This window comes from Macaca mulatta, chromosome 4, assembly GCF_049350105.2.
Source record: "Macaca mulatta isolate MMU2019108-1 chromosome 4, T2T-MMU8v2.0, whole genome shotgun sequence".
Lineage (NCBI taxonomy): Eukaryota > Metazoa > Chordata > Mammalia > Primates > Cercopithecidae > Macaca > Macaca mulatta.
Genome location: NC_133409.1, coordinates 21,087,799 through 21,107,498, shown reverse-complemented (window position 1 = coordinate 21,107,498; position 19,700 = coordinate 21,087,799). Strand labels below are relative to the sequence as shown.

Genomic DNA, 19,700 nt, shown 5'->3' with positions numbered 1-19,700 from the left:
GAAGGATAGGAAATTAAATGTCTGTGGGAAAAAGCAACGTTTTGGGTTCTCAGCATTTTAGTCAGCTGCTTTCTTACTTTTCCAGACTGTGACTTTTCTTTGAAGCTATTAAAATCTATTCTTGGTAATGAGAAAAGGGAGTGACTTGATGGTTCTTTTCCAATTGCTCTGTGTCTAACAAGAAATACCTAAATAATTTGCCGTTTTAAATTTCCCCTAGTGGTGGCAAAACAATTCTACTCCTATTTGTGGGGGAAAAAAATCTCTGCCGTGAATGTCAGTGTTGGGAACATAGCGAGACAAAAAGCTACCTGGGCTAGCCTGTTTCTCCAGGATGAAACAAAAGGAATATAGATTTTAGTGGCTGCTTTAACAGTTTGGTAAAGGATCTGGTCTATCTTGGGTGTGGGAGATGGGAGGGGTAAAGAAGTCAGAATCCCATTTAGATCACAGAAAGAAACCAGGAAGTAAGGGGAAATTATTACAGTCTGTTCATAGCTCAGAATGTTAAAGGCAACAACCTCTGCTGGTTGGTTATTCATTAGCAAAAAGGAGAGAGCCGTCCAGATCCAGACTGGTCCAAAGACAGGAGCAGACTTGAAACAGGGGGAGAGCTCCTGGCGAAAGCAAGGTGTGTAGGTTTTGCCAGGGGTTAGTAGCTTCCTCTTGCTAACTTTTTATTGGGACAAAAGGCAAGATGGCACCATTCTGTTCTCAGATATTTGTCTAAATAAAGCCCTTTTAATTTTATTTTATTTTTGTTGTGCGATTCTTAAGCAGATACGAAGAAAAGATACCTTCCTACTGAGCAGCTGCCCAGCTCCTGCTCCGTTTTGCTTGGGGGTAGCAGCTCCGGCCACAGAAAGCAAGCCGGTAAGTCTCTCCAGGTAGGACTTGCTGCAACCAGCTGCTGGACTGATTTGAAATGGGACTTTGCATACTCTCCAAAGTATGGTGAGTTGGTGCTGACTTCAAAGGTGCCTGGTGAAGGAAGAGAAGGTGGATCGCAGAGACTAAGGGGAGAGGGAGAAGCCCTGCTCCTCTTCTCCCCACCAAGGCACAATGAGCAACATCTGTCAGAGGCTCTGGGAGTATCTAGAACCCTATCTCCCCTGCTTGTCGACGGAAGCAGACAAGTCAACGGTGATTGAAAATCCAGGGGCCCATTGCTCTCCCCAGTCACAGAGGCATGGCCGCTACTTTGTGGCTTTGTTTGATTACCAGGCTCGGACTGCTGAGGATCTGAGCTTCCGGGCAGGTGACAAACTTCAAGTTCTGGACACTTCACATGAGGGCTGGTGGTTTGCCAGACACTTGGAGAAAAGGCGAGATGGCTCCAGTCAGCAACTACAGGGCTATATTCCTTCTAACTACGTGGCTGAGGACAGAAGCCTACAGGCAGAGCCGTGAGTAGTACAAACTTCTATTTAATTTCTGAACTGTCTGAGGGCTGGGTAATGAGTTTTCCTTTCTACTTCTCTACAACCCCCTAATGCCCAAAGAGTATGAGGAAAGTATGAGGAAGTACTGGCAAGAAACCACTAATTGAAACACACCTCCCCCGCTGAGTGAGAGTGAAACTGGCGGGTAATTGTTGTTGAGATGACTTTTTTACAGTATGTACACCCACAGGCCCAGGGTGTATTTTCAACATTAAACAAATGATGTGTTTAATACTCTACCTTCTTTTTGGCTGTGAAATAACTCGTGCCTCACTTTAACAACAAAATTGCATTTTGTTTGAAGGTATATTATAGGACTTCCCTTAATGATGCTCTCAAATCTAAACTTCAGATTCTTTTTTTAAAAAAACTTTTGAAACATTCCAGGGTTATATATATCAACTCTAGCCCTAGCTCTCATCCTAATCCCTTTCATTCTGATGGGAATACACAGGGCTAACGTAGAAGATAACACTTAGAAGATACTAATGTTCTCAGTGAAATCATGATATAGACTTTTTAAAAAAAATTCCCAGGTCCTGAGATATGCTACCCAAATGATGATATCTTTTTGTTTTTATTATAATTAGAAACTGGCCAGCTACAGACATTTACTAAGTTTTGATAGGAAAAATGACAACATCTCCTTAGAAGAAGAGATTGAGACTTTATCATGGTATTTGAATGAAATATGAATTATAGTGGAACAAAAGAGGAAAGTTTTTACGTACTTTATTCACTCATCCATCTATCCATCCATCCATCCATCCATCCATCCATCCATCCATCCACGCATCCATCCATCCACCTACCACCCCTCTAAGTGCCAGGCATAGACAGTAGTGGACTGAGTCGGGGAGGGTAAAGGAGGTTATTCTAGTGGTGACTGAACACAAAGTGAATAAAGCATAGTCTTGACAATGTATACTTGGGGTCTGGTGGGTTGGGAAGCAAATGGAGACTCTTATTGGTCCTGATCTCATTGCCGCCTGGATCCAGTGAAACCTTAGGCTGGGAATGTCTCTCAGAAGATGGACTCATTTTATAGAATGGTTTCTTAATAGGGAAACCATTGGAGATTCTCTTATGTAAGTGTTTCTTATTTTTATGTGACAATCCCTTACTGGTCCAGGGAATAAAATAATAATAAATAGCCATAGAGCATTGTTGCTACTTTCCAAACTCATGCGTCACATATGAAGAGAGGTTGGATGATTTTTGATTTTTGAGATTCTTTTCAACACCAAGAGCCTATAAATGTTTAGAAGGGTCTTAATTTATGCTTAAATAGAAAGGAATTAAATATACTTTTGATGAATGGAATTGATCTGTTATCAAGTGGGAAAATCACCTGTGTGAACATTTGCTTTCTGTTATAATCTACAGGAAATATCTTTATACATTGGATACACTTATGTGCATTTATGTGTTTTCACTACTATATGATTTCTATGTCCTATATGGCATTATGCATATTTTATATTTGGCATAACATGTATAGAATAATAATAATATATTAATGTTTCATGCCTTGAATTCATAATCTGTTAGTTTTAAATATATTCAACTCATATAACTACTTAGGACCTCAATTTCCTCATCTGCAACTCTCTGGGGTTGCCAAGACCAATGGATTTCCTGACTATCTGGAAACAGGAGCTCTTATGTTCATATGTAGTGGTTCAGTTACATTCATGCTTGACTGTATTAGAAATGCTGAGGAAAGCAAGTTGACTGAAACAAGTCAAGCAATCTGAAGGTATCATATTCTGGGTAAAAGGCTTAAGAGCAGTGTTCTTATTAATTTAGATTTTCTTTGCCTACAAACACAAAATAAAGCAACTAAATTATTATGGTTATTTTTGATTCTCAGGGCCACTTGTAGCCAATAATATTTTTTCCCTCTGCACATTACCTTGACCTTTCTTCTTGGAATTGGTTCTCAGCAGCATTCCTACTTGTCACTACCATTCTAGATCTCTGTAGTTAGCTTTCCTTGGGATCTTCACATCACTGGAATAAAAACATGATGCCCAAAAGATGCTGATACTCTGCCTCCTGGCTGGAACAGGCTACTTCTTTTCTTTTAAGTGCACACCACGGTCTTCACCTGTGAACCCAGCTTACTTCTGAAGTTTCTTGTCACCGTAAGGCAAAATTGCTTCAATATGCTTAGTGCAAGTAGCTATAGCTTCTAGAATTCCCCTCCATCTCAAATAGAAGCGATTTTTACTGAACAGCCTTCTGTGTGAGCGTGTCCAAGTGGCTCACACAGTACTTTAACACTTGAAATATTATAAACACCTTATTTTAATATTTTTCTTCAGTGAATTTTTTCAAAACTGTATTTTTTTCTCATGAATGTGCAAATTAATGTAATTTTTTAAAATCATGAGCTCAGTAAATAGACTTAAGGAAACATTATTGTTTATATCCACATGTATGGGATGAGTAGGCAATGAGAAACCAATGAAAGCTGTCGTCTAATTCCTAATTAGACCAGTTTAATGCAACGTATGTTAGTATTTGTGTTTCTATGTCTATTCTTGACTTGGATCTGTAAGAAAAAAACTGCAAATACTTCTGGAGTTATTGGTGCCAGGGAAAATTAGTTGAAGGCTTTAGTTTGCAGTTTGTTTATTTGTTTTCTTTATACTTGGAAGTAGAGATGCTGAAAAACAAACTATTGTTTAAAAAGTCTAATTTACTAATTCTTACTCCACTTAGAAATGCTTTTCACTTTTACTGAATATCTTACACTCAGTGATATAGTAAACTGATTCTTGAAGATTTATTTTGTCCTTATGAAGAATCATTGAATTTATCTTATCTTCAACTTGAATTTATTCCTAGCTCATTTTAGAGATGAGTCTTTTCCTTTAACATATTCGATGTGAAATCCCTCAAAAACCTTATCCTTAAGGTCTTATTAATCAGAACTTTCTTTAATATTTTATTCATGGTGTTTTTAAAGATATAAAGTTCACATAAAAGTAATCATGTGGAAATAACATATAAATATTAGAACCAAAAGTCATGGCTTTAAATTTCATTGCTTTAATTATAAAAAATTCAAGTATTACAAAATATTGATAAAAAGCAAAATGATCAGCAACAATATTACACGCAGCATCATTTATCTGCAAAGAGTTTAAAAAGTTTTTTGCCTAAGGAGGATCACCTGAGTCCAGGAGCTCGAGACCAGACTGAGCAACATAGTGAGAACCAGTCTCTACAAAAAATTTAAAAATTAACTAGGCATGATGCCGCAAACCTGTAGTCCCAGCTACTCGAGAGAGTGAGACTGGGGCAGGAAGATTGCTTGAACCTGGGATGTTGAGGCTGCAGCGAGCTATGGTTGTGCCACTGCACTCCAGCCTGGGTGACAGAGCAAGACCCTATCTCGAACCCCCCATGCACCAAAAAACAAAAACAAAAACAAAAAAACCAAAATGAACAGTTGTTTGCTTAATTGTTTAAGTGTACCTTAGGCGTTCTCTAACATCCTTTTGTGTTAAATGGAACTAGGATCAGAGATGAGATCCGTTTAATCTCCCAGAAAGGGGATTGGTAGGAGGGGAATGGGGTGGACATAACCACATAAGCCAGCCACTGATGATTTCTGCTTTGCCAACTTGATCACGCAAACCAAGGGCAGCAGTTGAGATAACTGATTTGACTCCCCTTTGGATGTTAAGTTTAAGTTATGATAACAACAATGAAATGTGCTGCTGAACTTCTGACTCCATACGCTTCTCAAAGACATAAATGAAGGTTCTATTAAGAAAATTAGATCACTAGGATGATCTCTAAAGTTTATTGTTTATTAAGCTCCACATTTTTCTAGGTCATATTCTTATGTATATTCTTACTTTTGAATCAATAATTTTGTCTTAAGTCCATTCTATAGGCCTAGTATTGTGCTAAGTGAATGACTCAGCAAAGTCAGAGGAATTAGTATTTGCTTTGTTTATATATAAAATTTGGCTTTATGTTAAGAAATATTTCCACACTTATATGTGAAACAATAAAGGCCATGAAGTTTATTTCTGTAGGAGGGCTAGAGGAGCCACCCATACTGACCTACAATGGTGTCTTTGTATCTCTTGTTAGCCCTTTAGCAGGGGAAGAAGCAAAGTACTGGATTTTGTAGAAAGTTTTTCTTCTCCTGTTATTACTGTGAAAGGTAGATAATTTCCAATTTCTCATCTATTCATCGTTTCAGTGGCTTCCTTGAAAAAGAAAGCAATAATAAATATTTGTAACTTGTAGTTTTGTTGGTAGTTTATAATTATGGGATAAAAATGCTAGAATGTTCTGAAGTATAAAAGTAATAGGATTTTCCTCCTTGTATTTAGGCCATATTTTCCTACTTGTGTTCCTCTTTAGTGTGTCAGACTAGAGTTCTTTGAAGATTTTATCTAACCTATGATGATTGCCATTGTCGGGCTTGAAGAAAGCAGCATGGTGAAATAAAGTGGTATATTCTTGGAAAGATTCTTATATCACTGTTTTAAAATAGAGTGAGGCTTTGCTATTTTGTCATTTGAATACTGTGGAATTTAATAATTATTGAATAAAAATTGTACATAGTGTTTCTAATCATTTTCAACTTAAATGTCAGCAGATTTCTTTCTCCGCTGGGATATGAGACCAGCTTTTGAATCTTAACTTAATTATAGATATAGAAACAATGTGATTTAAAAATTAACATTACCCTTATTACATTTTAAAAGTCATCAGAATATTCATAATCCACTCGACATATAGATGTTATCTACTTTGAGAAGTTTGAATCATTAAAAATCACCTGTGTGCAATCAGTTCCACAATTGTTCTTTATCTAGATCATTTATTTTGTTCCCTTTGTGTAAGTTTTCAAGGAAGACTAAATGCCCATGTGTCAAAGTGAAAATAATACCTAGTAACAAATGCCTGAAAATAATGCCTGGCATTTCTGGGTTCTCTCCTCCAAGACAAAGTATACTTACTATAATTTTAGAAACTAAATAAAAAGAGATTTATATATATAAATAATAAGTAAAATACATTATAAATATACTATAAATATCCAACTATGGTTGTCTATCAAGTGTTTTGGATGAATCAAGATAAAAATTTTAGCACAAATCATTTAAGTCAACCAAAAGCATATTTAAATGCCATGAGATTAATTAGCATTACTGTCCCCAGCCTTTGAGTTATTTCTCATCATATGTTATTTATGATGATGTAAAATAAGACTATGACAAATATGTTTTTAAAATAATTTATCAAAATATTTCATCTCAGGTATAATATTACATGACTTTTCATGTTAATATAATTGTACTGTTTATGTTAATATAACTCTAACTCAATTTGTTATATAATAATTTTTGCATAAATTGCCACTATTTTTAAGAAAAATAATAATTAACTACTAAGTTAGAATATATTTTATAAAAATAATAGCAAAATCATAGATGTGAAGAAAGGAGCAACCAATTCAACTATGTTAAAATCACAGTTGAAGTTTAATTGATAGCTGTGTAAAGTAATTAATAGCAGTAAAACTTGATTACGTGCATCTCAAAGTACCTTTGAGAACCAATGAAGTGACATAGTATGGCATCATTAAAATGAGTTAGGAGTCTTTGCTAGGAAAAGTAGCAACATTGATAATACTTTAAAAGTTCCAATTGCAACATATCATTCAGAATCACTCTCTCTTTAGTAAAAGTATTGATTAGTTTTGCTTCTCAGGTTTTCTACAAATTACTAACAATGGAAAAAATTTCATGTGAGTGAAATAAATCATTAACTACTGAGCTCCAGTCTTCAAGATTAGAACCCAAGTTTTAACTTGATCAGATTTATTCTTTGAAAAGAAAATGTTCTATTGGATTCAAATGGTTTACTCTTTTTTCAAATGAATTAATTTAAATCCATGGTTTGTCTCTGCAGGTACATCCTAGTGTTGCTTTTTGATGAATAGAAGTCAAGAATCTCACCAAACTGACACTGTCAAAGTAGACAGAACCTTCTATACAGTAAAGTAGGACTAAATTCTGTTAGCAGCTACCATATATGCTGTGTACTTTCATTGCTCTTGTTAATGTAGCTCTTGAGGCTATCAAAAGAGGAAAAACAAACAAAACTTTGCCTCAATTAATTCTTGTTGCAGCTCAGAAAATTCCCTTCAGATTTTTTAATGATCAATACAACCGTGAGAATCTATATGGACAATATAAATCAGAGAAGTCTTTGGGTTCTTCTGCTGAATGTTTCAACTAGGTCCAAACATTAGTGGTATAGAGTTTTACTGAAATATAATGCTGGTTACCCTTTTTGACCTAGCCTATGTTATGCCTAAGAACATAAAATATAGGCTCAGATGATCTAGATTTGAATTTGACTCTCTAATGTCTTAGCTGTGTGAGTCTGAGCAAATTACTTGACCCCTCTGCCTCAGTTTCTCATCTGTTAAATAGGAACCACAGTGACACCTATCTTATAGGATCGTTACGTGACATAAATAAGACTGTGCAGAAAGGGTGCACTGTAGAGAACCTGACACATAGTAAGGTTTAATAAATATTATGTTTCATTTAGTTGGCAGCTCCTCTTTTACTTCTGTCTAAATGGATCATACTTTACACCTCCATTCTAGTCTGAGCTCACAATATTCTTTCTCTATAACAGATGTCCTGCGCATTGAGTGTCTTTCAGTCTTTGACAGTTCTGCACCCTCCCTCACCTGCAGCCTTGGTCTTCAGATGGGCTGTTCTCTCTGCCTGTAACACTCTCTTTCCTCTTTTTTTTCCTGACCAGCTTAACTTATCCTTCAAGTCTCACCCTATTTGTTCCTCCCTCCCCACGCCTTTCCTGACATGCTAGACTACATTAGGTGTTCCTGCCTAGAGTTGTTAGCACCCTTTGTCATTACTGCTAATTTATTTTCTGCAGTGCTACAAACTATGGATGTGGGTAGTGGAAAGGTGAGCAATTGCTCCTCCCAGAGCTTAGTGTGATGCCTAAGAATAATAAGCACTGATTGGATAGATGAATAACTAAATGAATGATTGCTTATCTACAAATCTCAGGTCTTTTAAAGAGCAGCCCACAGAGCCACCTCTTCTTTAACTGTTCTCTCTGAATTGCATTTTTACCTACCAGAAAATTCTACATTAAAGGCATAAGATGTTTTTTATTCATTTCTCAATGAAATTGCTCACGCCTTAATTTTTGGTTAGACTCACAGTCATAAAAGCATAATTCCCAGGTTCTCAGAAACTAGTTGCTCTAATCCACCCCAGGGAGAAAATACTTAAGGGTCATAGACCAATTCAAATATTCTTTGTAATGTAGACTGAATATCAAGTCAGGAACAGACTGTAAATCTCATTGAAATGGCATCTAAAAATCACATATACACATATTAAACCATAGTATGGTTATATTTAAAGTAGAGGATTTACTGGCCAGAGCTTTTAAATGGACAGCAAATCTAAATCCAATTTACAAAATTAATGTTGTGGGGCCAGACTTGTAATTTCAGTTTTTATGCTCAATATACATAATTTTAATTATTATGTATATGAAATATTTTTCAGCTTACATAAGCTGAAAGCCTGACTCTTTACTGAATATTAATAGTTTTTACTGTATATTCTAACATTACCAAAAAATAATTTTATCTTTTTTTTTACTAGTTTTCTCACTAATTAACTACTAATTTCTCTGCAGCATTCTCTGACTCCCATTTTAAATATGGGTTCTTAGCTCTTCTTAGCATTGAAAGGATTGAGCCAGTTTCCCTAGGGAAGGTAGTTATACAGATTAATAGCAGTTTTAATGATATTGCAGGGTTCCTTACAGCTATTTTCCTAAAGACTGCAACTTTAGTATTAGTTTATATGGCTGTTCCCTTGAAGATTAATGTAAGAGAAGAAATTTGCTAAAATGCATAGATGCAAATGTAGATCATATACTCTGGATCACCTACTTTTCTGCTTATTTGGCTAAATTCAGATACTGTCATAGACTGTCCCTTGTGTAATAAATATCTTTCTATCATGATGCCATTTTTTTCTAGAAAGTTTTTTAGTTGAATATTTTTCTGTTTAGCAATTGAGTTGATTGCATGTCAGATTCTTTAATTTTTTAATGTCTTTTTAATATTCAGATGGCACGTTTTATAGTGCCTTTAAATTCAGACTAAATTCTCAATCAAATACTTTTTTCATGATTTCTGTGCCTTTTTATGGGTAAAATAAAAATGCAATTCAATAAATTAATAGGAACTTTTGAACTTTATACTAGGTATCTTACTTGAAAGACATTTAGAATACTATTTCACAGTAAATATTCCTGTTAACATAAATGTTGCATACCACATTGGCAGCATGATTTGGATGATTCAGAAGAATCTCACTTTAAGGTTCCTCTAAAAGGCCAGTATTGTTGATAGATATAAGGTAACTGTAATGCTAGTTTGATCTCACATATCTCTTTTTACCATTTCTGAATAATAATTAATTCTGACATACCAAGACACCACCCTGCAACTTCCAGCATTGTGCTGCCTGCAAAGTCGCTGATAGAGCATAATTTCTGGATACTCCCAGTTGCACATCTGAGAAGCAGGATTCAGGACACTTTCTCCAGTGTCTTTTTACCATTTCTGGTCATTGAAGAAAATAGTTTCTATGAGATTCAGTTATCCATTCAACAAACTTTTTGTATTTACTCTATTAAAGATACTGTTTTTGTATAGTGGGAGACATGAAATTTAATAAGACAGTGCTATTCTCCAGAGAATTTTACAGTTTCAGCAGGTAAGATTAGCAAGCCAAGAATGTTGTGACAATGCCCTTTGTCAAAAGTGCATCAGGAACACATCTGTAGTGTTTTATTATTCATTGCAGGGAAGGAGAACACACACATGGAGAAGAGTAGAGCGCCTCAGTAAGAGGGTGTTAGATAGGACCCACTATTAGATCTGGGGATGTGACTTTGGGGAGATTTTAGGAAGCAGGCATTGCTTTGTTTTGGATACTGTTAAGAAATGGGAATAACTGTATAATTAGGTATTTAATAAATCTTATTGAGAAAGATGGAAGACTTTGGGAATAAAGCTAGAATTGGTCAAGAGACATCAGTCACTTAGGTTAGCCAAGATAAGTAGATGTTTGGTCATTTTTTAGGATGGACAATATCCATGTTTTTGTGGGTGTTGAGACTTGATTATGGAGTGATCTGGTCTTGTTTTTGTCTCAATCCATCATAGTCACAGCATGGCCTTGTCTGAAGTTGATGTTTTGTGAGATTGTTTACATTCAACAGAAGACAGCAAGGTCCAGCCGTAAGTGCCAGTCTAGGTCCAGGATGTCAACAGCTAATTTTCATTTCCTCAGTTAGCATAGACAGATGCTGATAAATGCCATGAGTATCACAAACTGTCTACCATGTAGTATGCACATAAAAAACAATGTTCAACTCATGAATGAAGACACAAATAGTTGGAAGAATGAGTGCAGAAATAGAAGAGATCAGTTCTGATTTGGGGGAAATCATACCTTCCTTTCAGGGTTCAGCTCATATGACCCTTTTCCTAAAAGTTTTCTAAGCTTCATGGAAAGAATTCATAATTTGTTTTGTTTTCCCATGATTTTGTATTTATTGTTAGTAGAGCAATGGTCACTGACAACTGACATTTACTAAGAGCTTACCATTATGTGACCTACTATACAAATAACTTCACTTGCATTGTCTTATATCATAATCCTATGAGACAGATGCTTTTATTACCCCCATTTGCAGATGAGGAGACAGAAGCTGAAAGAGTTTAAGTAAACTGCTTAAGTCCACACAACTAGTAAATGATGGAAGTGAGATTTATCTGCATGCTCTCAGAGCCTGTACTTTTATCATATAACAGCTAGCTATAAAAATTCTGTCTTATGAGGCTGAAAAGTCTTTGATTGCCTGGGAAACAATGCAAGACTGTTTCTGCCCCAGAGAATTTATAATCTCAGAAAGTGAGACTATCTATTTTCTCCTGAGATTGTAAATTTCCTGAAGCAGAAAGACCGTCTTATTTAGTTTTACTCAATGCTTACCGAACTGAATTTCTAAAAGCTTAGAGAGATGAACAATTCAATACAACTCCTTGAATAATATACAGGAGGGAAAGTAAAAGTGTATTCAGGGAATGGCAAGTTGTAGAGTTTAGTTGAAGCATTCATGGAGAAGAGCAATGGGAAGCAAATCTGGAAAAATAGCCAGGAACTAGTTTTGGAAAAGAGCATGTATGATAGTTGAAAGAGTGGGTTTTATCTAATGCGAAATAGAAATAGATAGAAAGCAGGGCTTTGAAAAGACTATGAGGAGGTACGAATGGATTAGAGAAGAGATGAGCTAGTCATAGAAGTATTGAGAAATTATTTCAAAGGTGCATGGCATGAGATTATAAGGGCTTAATTTTAATTTGTGGTACTGTTAAAAAAAAAAAAAAAAAAGAAGTGTAGGGATGTTACCAATCCCAAGAATGAAGAATCAAGAAGACTTAAGGGGAAGAAAATGATATTTTTGAAAACATTCAATGTGCTAAGCATACAAAACTAATTTAATCCTTCTAATAGCTCTGCAAGGCATATTCTCTTATCACTGTTTTTAGGGTAGGGAAATTAAAGCTAAAATTTAAATAAATTAATGTATTCTTATTTGGTAAATAGTAGAAGTAAAACTACAAATTAGATGTAGAAGAGGAGAGGAAAAAGAGACTGACATAAAAAATATGTACATTGGGGGCTCAGCACAGTGGCTCACGCCTGTGATCCCAGTACTTTTGGAGGCTGAGGTGGGAAGATCACTTGAACCCAGGAGTTTGAGACCAGCCTGAGCAACATGGCGAGACCTCATCGCTACAAAAAATACAAAAATTACCTGGGCCTGGTGGCGCTCACCTGTAATCCCAGCTACTCAGGAGGCTGAGGTGGGAGGATCGCTTGAGCTGGGAGGTCAAGGCTACCGTGAGCTGGCATCACACCACTGCACTACAGCCTAGGTGAAAGATCAAGACCCTGTCTCAAAACAACAAAAAATGTAACTTGGGACCAGGTGAAACATTAAGATAAAGACATGTTTCATATGGTAATTTTTATTGAAGCAGACAAGGAGGGAATGACTGAAACAGAGAGGAAGATAATACATTCAATTTTAGTTCATGTAGAATTTGAAGCCCTAGTAGAACATCTCAGTGAAAATGTCCAAAGGAAATTTAGAAACACAAAAGGCAAGGCAAAGAGCCAACTCTATTCTGTAAAAATTGATTTTGAAGTCATTCACACCAAGGTGTTGTAGATGTCACAGTAATATAAGAACTGCAGAATATTTTAGACTTCACAAGGATTCTAAGAACCAAACAGTGAGAGTCTAACAGGAACAATGAGGCAAAGATCAAATCTTTAGATTTAAATAGCTATAGTTTAGGTGAATAAGTGGTGTGTAAATTGTAGTAATTATCCCATCTTTTTGTGCTTCCTTGCATCTGCATTCTTGGGGTAGTCTCCTCCCACATTCATTCTTGGCTTTGCCAAATCACTTGCTTTGGCCAATGGGACAGTTGCAAATGTGACAGAATTGGAGACTTAAAAAGCACTTGCACATTGGAGTTTTCTTTCTTAGTTCTCTTGGAGTCCTACAACTGCCATAAAAATCTGAAGCTAACCTCCAGGAGGATTTGAGACTACGTGAAGAGATGTCCTACTGGCCCAGCTGACTCACCAGCTGACTGAGCAAGCCCAGATAAGATCAGTAGATACTATCCCGAAGTGGTAACCTTTAGACTCATGAGCTGATTAAATAGTTGTGATGGAGCAAAGCCTAACTAATACAGGGAAGAAAAAGGGCCACTGAAGAAAACAATGATGAAAAATTCATCAAAGTGGAAACAAATCAAAGCATCTTTTTCAAAGCAAGGAGATAGAATGTCAATAAAGAGTTTTTGAGTTAAATGCTAAAGAAAGGTCAAGGTACTGAGGAGGAGGGAAAGACCATTAGGTTTGCTGGATAATTATTTGATAACACTGAAAGCAGTTTCATAAAGTAATGATGGGTGATAGCCTGTAGAAAAGAGAGTTATAAAGGGCAACTGCCTGCTCTGTCTGGAACTCTTCAGTGGCACATTTAGGCTGGGTTGAACCATGGGAAAATAATTGTATGGGAGGGCTTCACATGTGGAACTTAGGTCTATCCTGATAATCAAAGCTGAGAGAAAACAAAAGCAAAAGAGTCAGTGGATCCCAGCACTTTGGGAGGCTGAGGTGGGTGAATCACTGGAGGTCAGGAGTTCGAGACCAGCCTGGCCAACATGGTGAAACCCCATCTCTGCTAAACATTCACTACAAAATTAGCCAGGCATGGTCCACATGCTTGTAATCCCAGCTACTTGGAGACTGAGGCAGGATAATCACTTGAATCTGGAAGATGGAGATTGAGTCACTGCACTCCAGCCTGGGCAACAGAGTGAGACTCCATATCAATAAAAAAAAGAAAAAAAAAAGGAGGCAGTGGAAAACAGCTGCCTCCATCTCTGTGTAGAGTCTGCAGGTTCCTAAAAAAAACTACACATGTCTGGTTGTGATTTATCAAAGGCTTGACCCTTTCTAGGGCATCAGATTTGGTAGGTATTCAGTATCCCCTGGTGGGTTGGATATTTGGAGGTTGGAGTAGAGTGAGGCTCCTTTGAAGGTTCATCTTTAGCTCCATGGATTTGGCCTTCCCAAATGTATTAGAAAAATCCATCAGTTTTTCTCATGGGTGACCTCTCACGTTTTGAGATCATGTTGTGGGAAGAATGAGTTCAGTCCTAGGTCTTAAAGTAGAGGTAGCAAATGTGTATATATATAAAATCCATGAAGAAGTTTGTTAAGGAAATTTCACAATACAGATATAGGACAGTAGATTATGGGGGCATCAGGACCACAACTTGGAAATACTCAGTCGGGGTACTTGAATATTTAATTATAAACCTTGTATCTACATTTTTAATATCTTTCCCTCCCTCTGGTATACTAGTACTATGATTTAATAAAATAAAAAAAATGCACTCAGATATATCTATTCAAGGAATTTTTTTTTTTTAAATTATTATACGTTAAGTTCTGGGATACATGTACAGAACGTGCAGGTTTGTTTCATAGGTATACACGTGCCATGGTTGTTTGCCGCACCCAACAACCCATCACCTACATTAGGTATTTCTCCTAATGCTATCCCTCCCCTAGACCCCCACCCCCCTACAGGCACTGGTGTGTGATGTTCCCCTCCCTGTGTCCATGTGTTCTCATTGTTCAGTTCCCACTTATGAGTGAGAACATGCAATGTTTAGTTTTCTGTTCCTGTGTTAGTTTGCTGAAAATGATGGTTTCCAGCTTCATCCATGTCCCTGTAAAGGACATGAAGTCATCCTTTTTTATGGCTGCATAGTATTCCATGGTGTATACGTGCTACATTTTCTTTATTCAGTCTATCACCAATGGGCATTTGGGTTGGTTCCAAGTCTTTGCTATTGTGAACAGTGCTGCAATAAACATTTTGTGTGCATGTGTCTTTATAGTAGAATGATTTATAATCCTTTGGGGATATACCCAGTAATGGGATTGCTGAGTCAAATGGTATTTCTGGATCTAGATCCTTGAGGAATCACCACATTGTCTTACACAATGGTTGAACTAATTTGCACTCCCACCAACAGTGTAAAGCATTCCTAGTTCTCCATATCCTCTCCAGCATCTGTTATTTCCTGACTTTTTAATGATCGCCATTCTAACTGTCATGAGATGGTATCTCATTGTGGTTTTGATTTGCATTTCTCTAATGACCAGTGATGATGAGCTCTTTTTCATATGTTTGTTGGTCACATAAATGTCTTCTTTTGAGAAGTGTCTGTTCATATCCTCCACTCACTTTTTGATGGGGTTGTTTGTTTTTTTCCTTATAAATTTGTTTAAGTTCCTTTTAGATTCTGGATAATAGCCCTTTGTCAGATGGATAGATTGCAAACATTTTCTCCCATTCTGTAGGTTGTTTACTCTGATCATAGTTTCTTTTGCTGTGCAGAAGCTCTTTAGTTTAATTAGATCCTATTTGTCTATTTTAACTTTTGTTGTCATTGCTTTTGGTGTTTAAGTTGTGAAGTCTTCGCCCATGCCTATGTCCTCAATGGTATTGCCTAAGTTTTCTTCTAGGGTTTTCATGGTTTTGGGTCTTATGTTTAAGTCTTTAATGCATCTCAAGTTAATTTTTGTATAAGGTGTAAGGAAGGGGTTCGGTTTCAGTTTTCTGCATATGGCTAGCCAGTTTTCTCAGCACCATTTATTTGATAGGGAATCCTTTCCCCATTGCTTGTTTTTGTCAGGTTTGTCAAAGATCAGACAGTTGTAGATGTGTGGCATTATTTTTGAGGCCTCTGTTCTGTCCCATTGGTCTATATATCTGTTTTGGTAGCAGTACCATGCTGTTTTGGTTACAGTTGCCTTGTAGTATAGTTTGAAGTCAGGTGGCATGATGCTTCCAGCTTTGTCCTTTTTGCTTAGGATTGTCTTGGCTATACGGGCTCTGTTTTGGTTCCATATGAAATTTAAAGTTTTCTCTAATTCTGAGAAGAAAGTAAATGGTAGCTTGATGGGGATAGCATTGAATCTTTAAATTACTTTGGACAGTATGGCCATTTTCATGGTATTTATTCTTTCTATCCATGAGCATGGAATGTTTTTCCAGTTGTTTGTGTCCTCTCTTATTTCCTTGAGTAGTGGTTTGTAGTTTTCTTGAAGAGGTCCTTCACATCTCTTGTAAGTTGTATTCCTAGGTATTTTATTCTCTTGGTAGCAATTCTGAATGGGAGTTCACTCATGATTTGGCTCTCTGTTTGTCTGTTATTGGTGTATAGGAATGCTTGTGAATTTTGCACATTGATTTTGTATTGAGACTTTGCTGAAGTTGCTTATCAGCTTACGGAAATTTTGGGCTGAGACAACGGGGTTTTCTAAATACACAATCATGTCATCTGCAAACAGGGACAATTTGACTTCCTCTCTTCCTGTTTGAATACTCTTTATTTCTTTTTCTTGCCTGACTGCTTTGGCTAGAACTTTCAATACCATGTTGAACAGGATTGGTGGGAGAGGCCATCCTTGTCTTGTGCCAGTTTTCAAAGGGTATGCTTCCAGCTTTTGCCCATTCAGTATGAGATTGACTGTGGGTTTGTCATAATTTACTCTTATTATTTTGAGATACATTCCATCAATACCTAGTTTATTGAGATGTTTTAGCATGAAGGGGTGTTGAATTTTATTGAAGGCCTTTTCTGCATATATTGAGATAATCATGTGGTTTTTGTCATTGGTTCTGTTTATGTGATGGATTATGTTTATTGATTTGCGTATGTTGAGCCAGACTTGCATCCCAGGGATGAAACCAACTTGATTGTGGTGGATAAGCTTTTTATATGTTGCTGGATTCAGTTTGCCAGTATTTTATTGAGGATTTTCACATCAATGTTAATCAGGGATATTGGCCTGAAATTTTCTTTTTTTAATTGTGTCTCTGCCAGGTTTTGGTCTCAGGATGATGCTGGCCTCATAAAATGAGTTAGGGAGGAGTGCCTCTTTTTCTATTGTTTGGAATAGTTTCAGAAGGAATGGTACCAGCTTCTCTTTGTACCTCTGGTAGGATTCAGCTGTGAATCCGTCTGGTCCTGGGGTTTTTTTTTTTGGTTGGAAGGCTATTAATTACTGCCTCAATTTTGGAACTTGTTGTTGGCCTGTTCAGGGATTCAACTTCTTTCTGATTTAGACTTGGGAGGGTGTATGTTTCCAGGAATTTATCCATTTCTTCTAGATTTTCTAGTTTATTTATGTAGAGGTGTTTATAGTGTTCTCTGATGGCATTTTGTATTTCTGTGGGATCAGTGGTGATATTCCCTTTTTCATTTTTTGTGTCTATTTGATTCTTCTCTCTTTTCTTCTTTATTAGTCTGTCTAGTGGTCTATTTATTTTGTTAATCTTTTCAATAAACCAGTTCCTGGATTCACTGAATTTTTTTGAAGGGTTTTTCATGTCTCTATCTCCTTCAGTTCTGCTCTGATCTCAGTTATTTCTTGTCTTCTGCTAGCTTTTGAATTTGTTTGCTCCTGCTTCTCTAGTACTTTTAATTGTGATGTTAGGGTATCTATTTTAGATCTTTCCTGCTTTCTCCTGTGGGCAGTCAGTGCTATAAATTTCCCTCTAAACACTGCTTTAGCTGTGTCCCAGAGATTCTGGTATGTTGTGTCTTTGTTCTCATTGGTTTCAAAGAACTTATTTATTTCTGCCTTAATTTCATTATTTGCCCAGTAGTCATTCAGGAGCAGGTTGTTCAGTTTCCATGTAGTTGTGTGGTTTTGAGTACGTTTCTTAATCCTGAGTTCTAATTTGATTGCACTGTGGTCTGAGAGACTGTTTGTTATGATTTCTGTTCTTTTGCATTTGTTAAGGAGTGCTTTACTTCCAATTATGTGATCACTTTTAGAATAAGTGCAATGTGGTGCTGAGAAGAATGTATATTCTGTTGATTTTGGGTGGAGAGTTATGTAGATGTTTATTAGGTCCGCTTGGTCAAGAGATGAGTTCAAGTCCTGAATATCCTTGTTAATTTTCTGTCTCATTTTTGTCTGTCTGATATTAACAGTGGATATTAAAGTCTCCCACTATTATTGTGTGAGAGTCTATGTCTCTTTGTAGGCCTCTAAGAACTTGCTTTATGAATCTGGGTACACTTATATTGGGTGCATATATATTTAGGATTGTTAGCTCTTCTTGTTGCATTGATCCCTTTACCATTATGTAATGCTCTTCTTTGTCTTTTTTTATTTTTATTGGTTTAAAGTCTGTTTTATCAGAGACTAGGATTGCAACCCTCCTTTTCTTTTTTTTTTTTGCTTACCATTTGCTTGGTAAATATTCCTCCATCCCTTTATTTTGAGCCTATGTGTGTCTTTGCACATGAGATGGGTCTCCTGAATACAGCATATCAATGAGTCTTTAATCTTTATCCAATTTGCCAGTCTATGTCTTTTAGTTGCAGCATTTAGCCCATTTACATTTAAGGTTAATATTGTGTGAATTTGATCCTGTCATTATGATGCTAGCTGGTTATTTTGCCCGTTAGTTGATGTAGTTTCTTCACAGTGTCGATGGTCTTTACCGTTTGTTATGTTTTTGCAGTGTCTGAAAGCAGTTTTTCCTTTCCATATTTAGTGCTTCCTTCAGGAGTTCTTGTAAGGCAGGCCGGGTGGTGACAAAATCTTTCAGCATTTGCTTGTCTGTAGAGGATTTTATTTCTCCTTTGCTTATGAAGCTTAGTTTGGCTGGATTTAAAATTTTGAGTTGAAAATTATTTTCTTTAGGAATGTTGAATATTGGCCCCCACTCTCTTCTGGCTTGTGGGATTTTTGCAGAGAGATCTGCTGTTAGTCTAATGGGCTTCCCTTTGCTGGCAGGCAGGAATGTATAAGTCTGCTGAAGCTGCGCCCATAGCCGCCCCTTCCCCCCAGGTGCTCTTTTCCAGGGAGATGGGAGTTTTAGCTATAAGCCTCTCATTGGGGCTGCTGCCTTTCTTTCAGAGATGCCCTGCCCAGAGAGGAGGAAGCTACAGAGGCAGTCTGGCTATAGCAACTTTGCAGAGCTGTGGTGGTCTCTGCCCAGTTCGAACTTCCTGGTGGCTTTGTTTACACTGTGAGGGGAAAACTGCCTACTTAGGCCTCAGTAATGGTGGATGCCCCTTCCCTGCCCAAGCTCTAGTGTCCCAGGTCGACTTCAGACTGCTGTGCTGGCAGCAAGAATTTCAGGTCAGTGAATCTTAGCTTGCTGGGCTCCGTGGGGGTACAATCTGCTGAGCTAGACCACTGGGATCCCTGGCTTTCAGCCCCCTTTCCAGGGGAGTGAACAGTTCTGTCTTGTTGGTGATCCAGGTGCCACTGGGGTATGAAAAACACTCCTGCAGCTAGCTCAGTGTCTGCCCAAACGGTCACCCACTTTTGTGCTTGAAACCCAGGACCCTGGTGGCATAGGTACCCGAGGGAATCTCCTGGTCTGTGGGTTGTGAAGACTGTAGGAAAAGAGTAGTATCTGGGCTAGAGTGCACTATTCCTCATGGCACAGTCCCTTACGGCTTCCCTCGGCTGGGGGAGGGGGTTCACTGACCCTTTGTGCTTCCCAGCTGAGGTGATGCCT

The 19,700-nt window shown here is 37.2% G+C and overlaps 1 protein-coding gene across 11 annotated transcripts in view; it reads left to right on the top strand.

The window, feature by feature from the left end:
• FRK (fyn related Src family tyrosine kinase) overlaps positions 1 to 19,700 on the top strand; it is a 154,278-nt gene that overhangs the window by 39,359 nt on the left and 95,219 nt on the right. For 5 of the 11 annotated variants that reach the window (XM_001112190.5, XM_077999300.1, XM_077999299.1 and 2 more), the window contains one exon: positions 781 to 1,406. In XM_001112190.5, coding sequence (XP_001112190.1) covers positions 1,063 to 1,406 — 344 coding nt within the window. In that variant the 5' untranslated portion in view covers positions 781 to 1,062. Of the gene's footprint in view, positions 1 to 462; positions 632 to 777; positions 1,407 to 19,700 lie in introns of those variants that run through there. The other 6 variants (XM_028847052.2, XM_077999301.1, XM_077999305.1 and 3 more) reach the window with 3 other exon arrangements.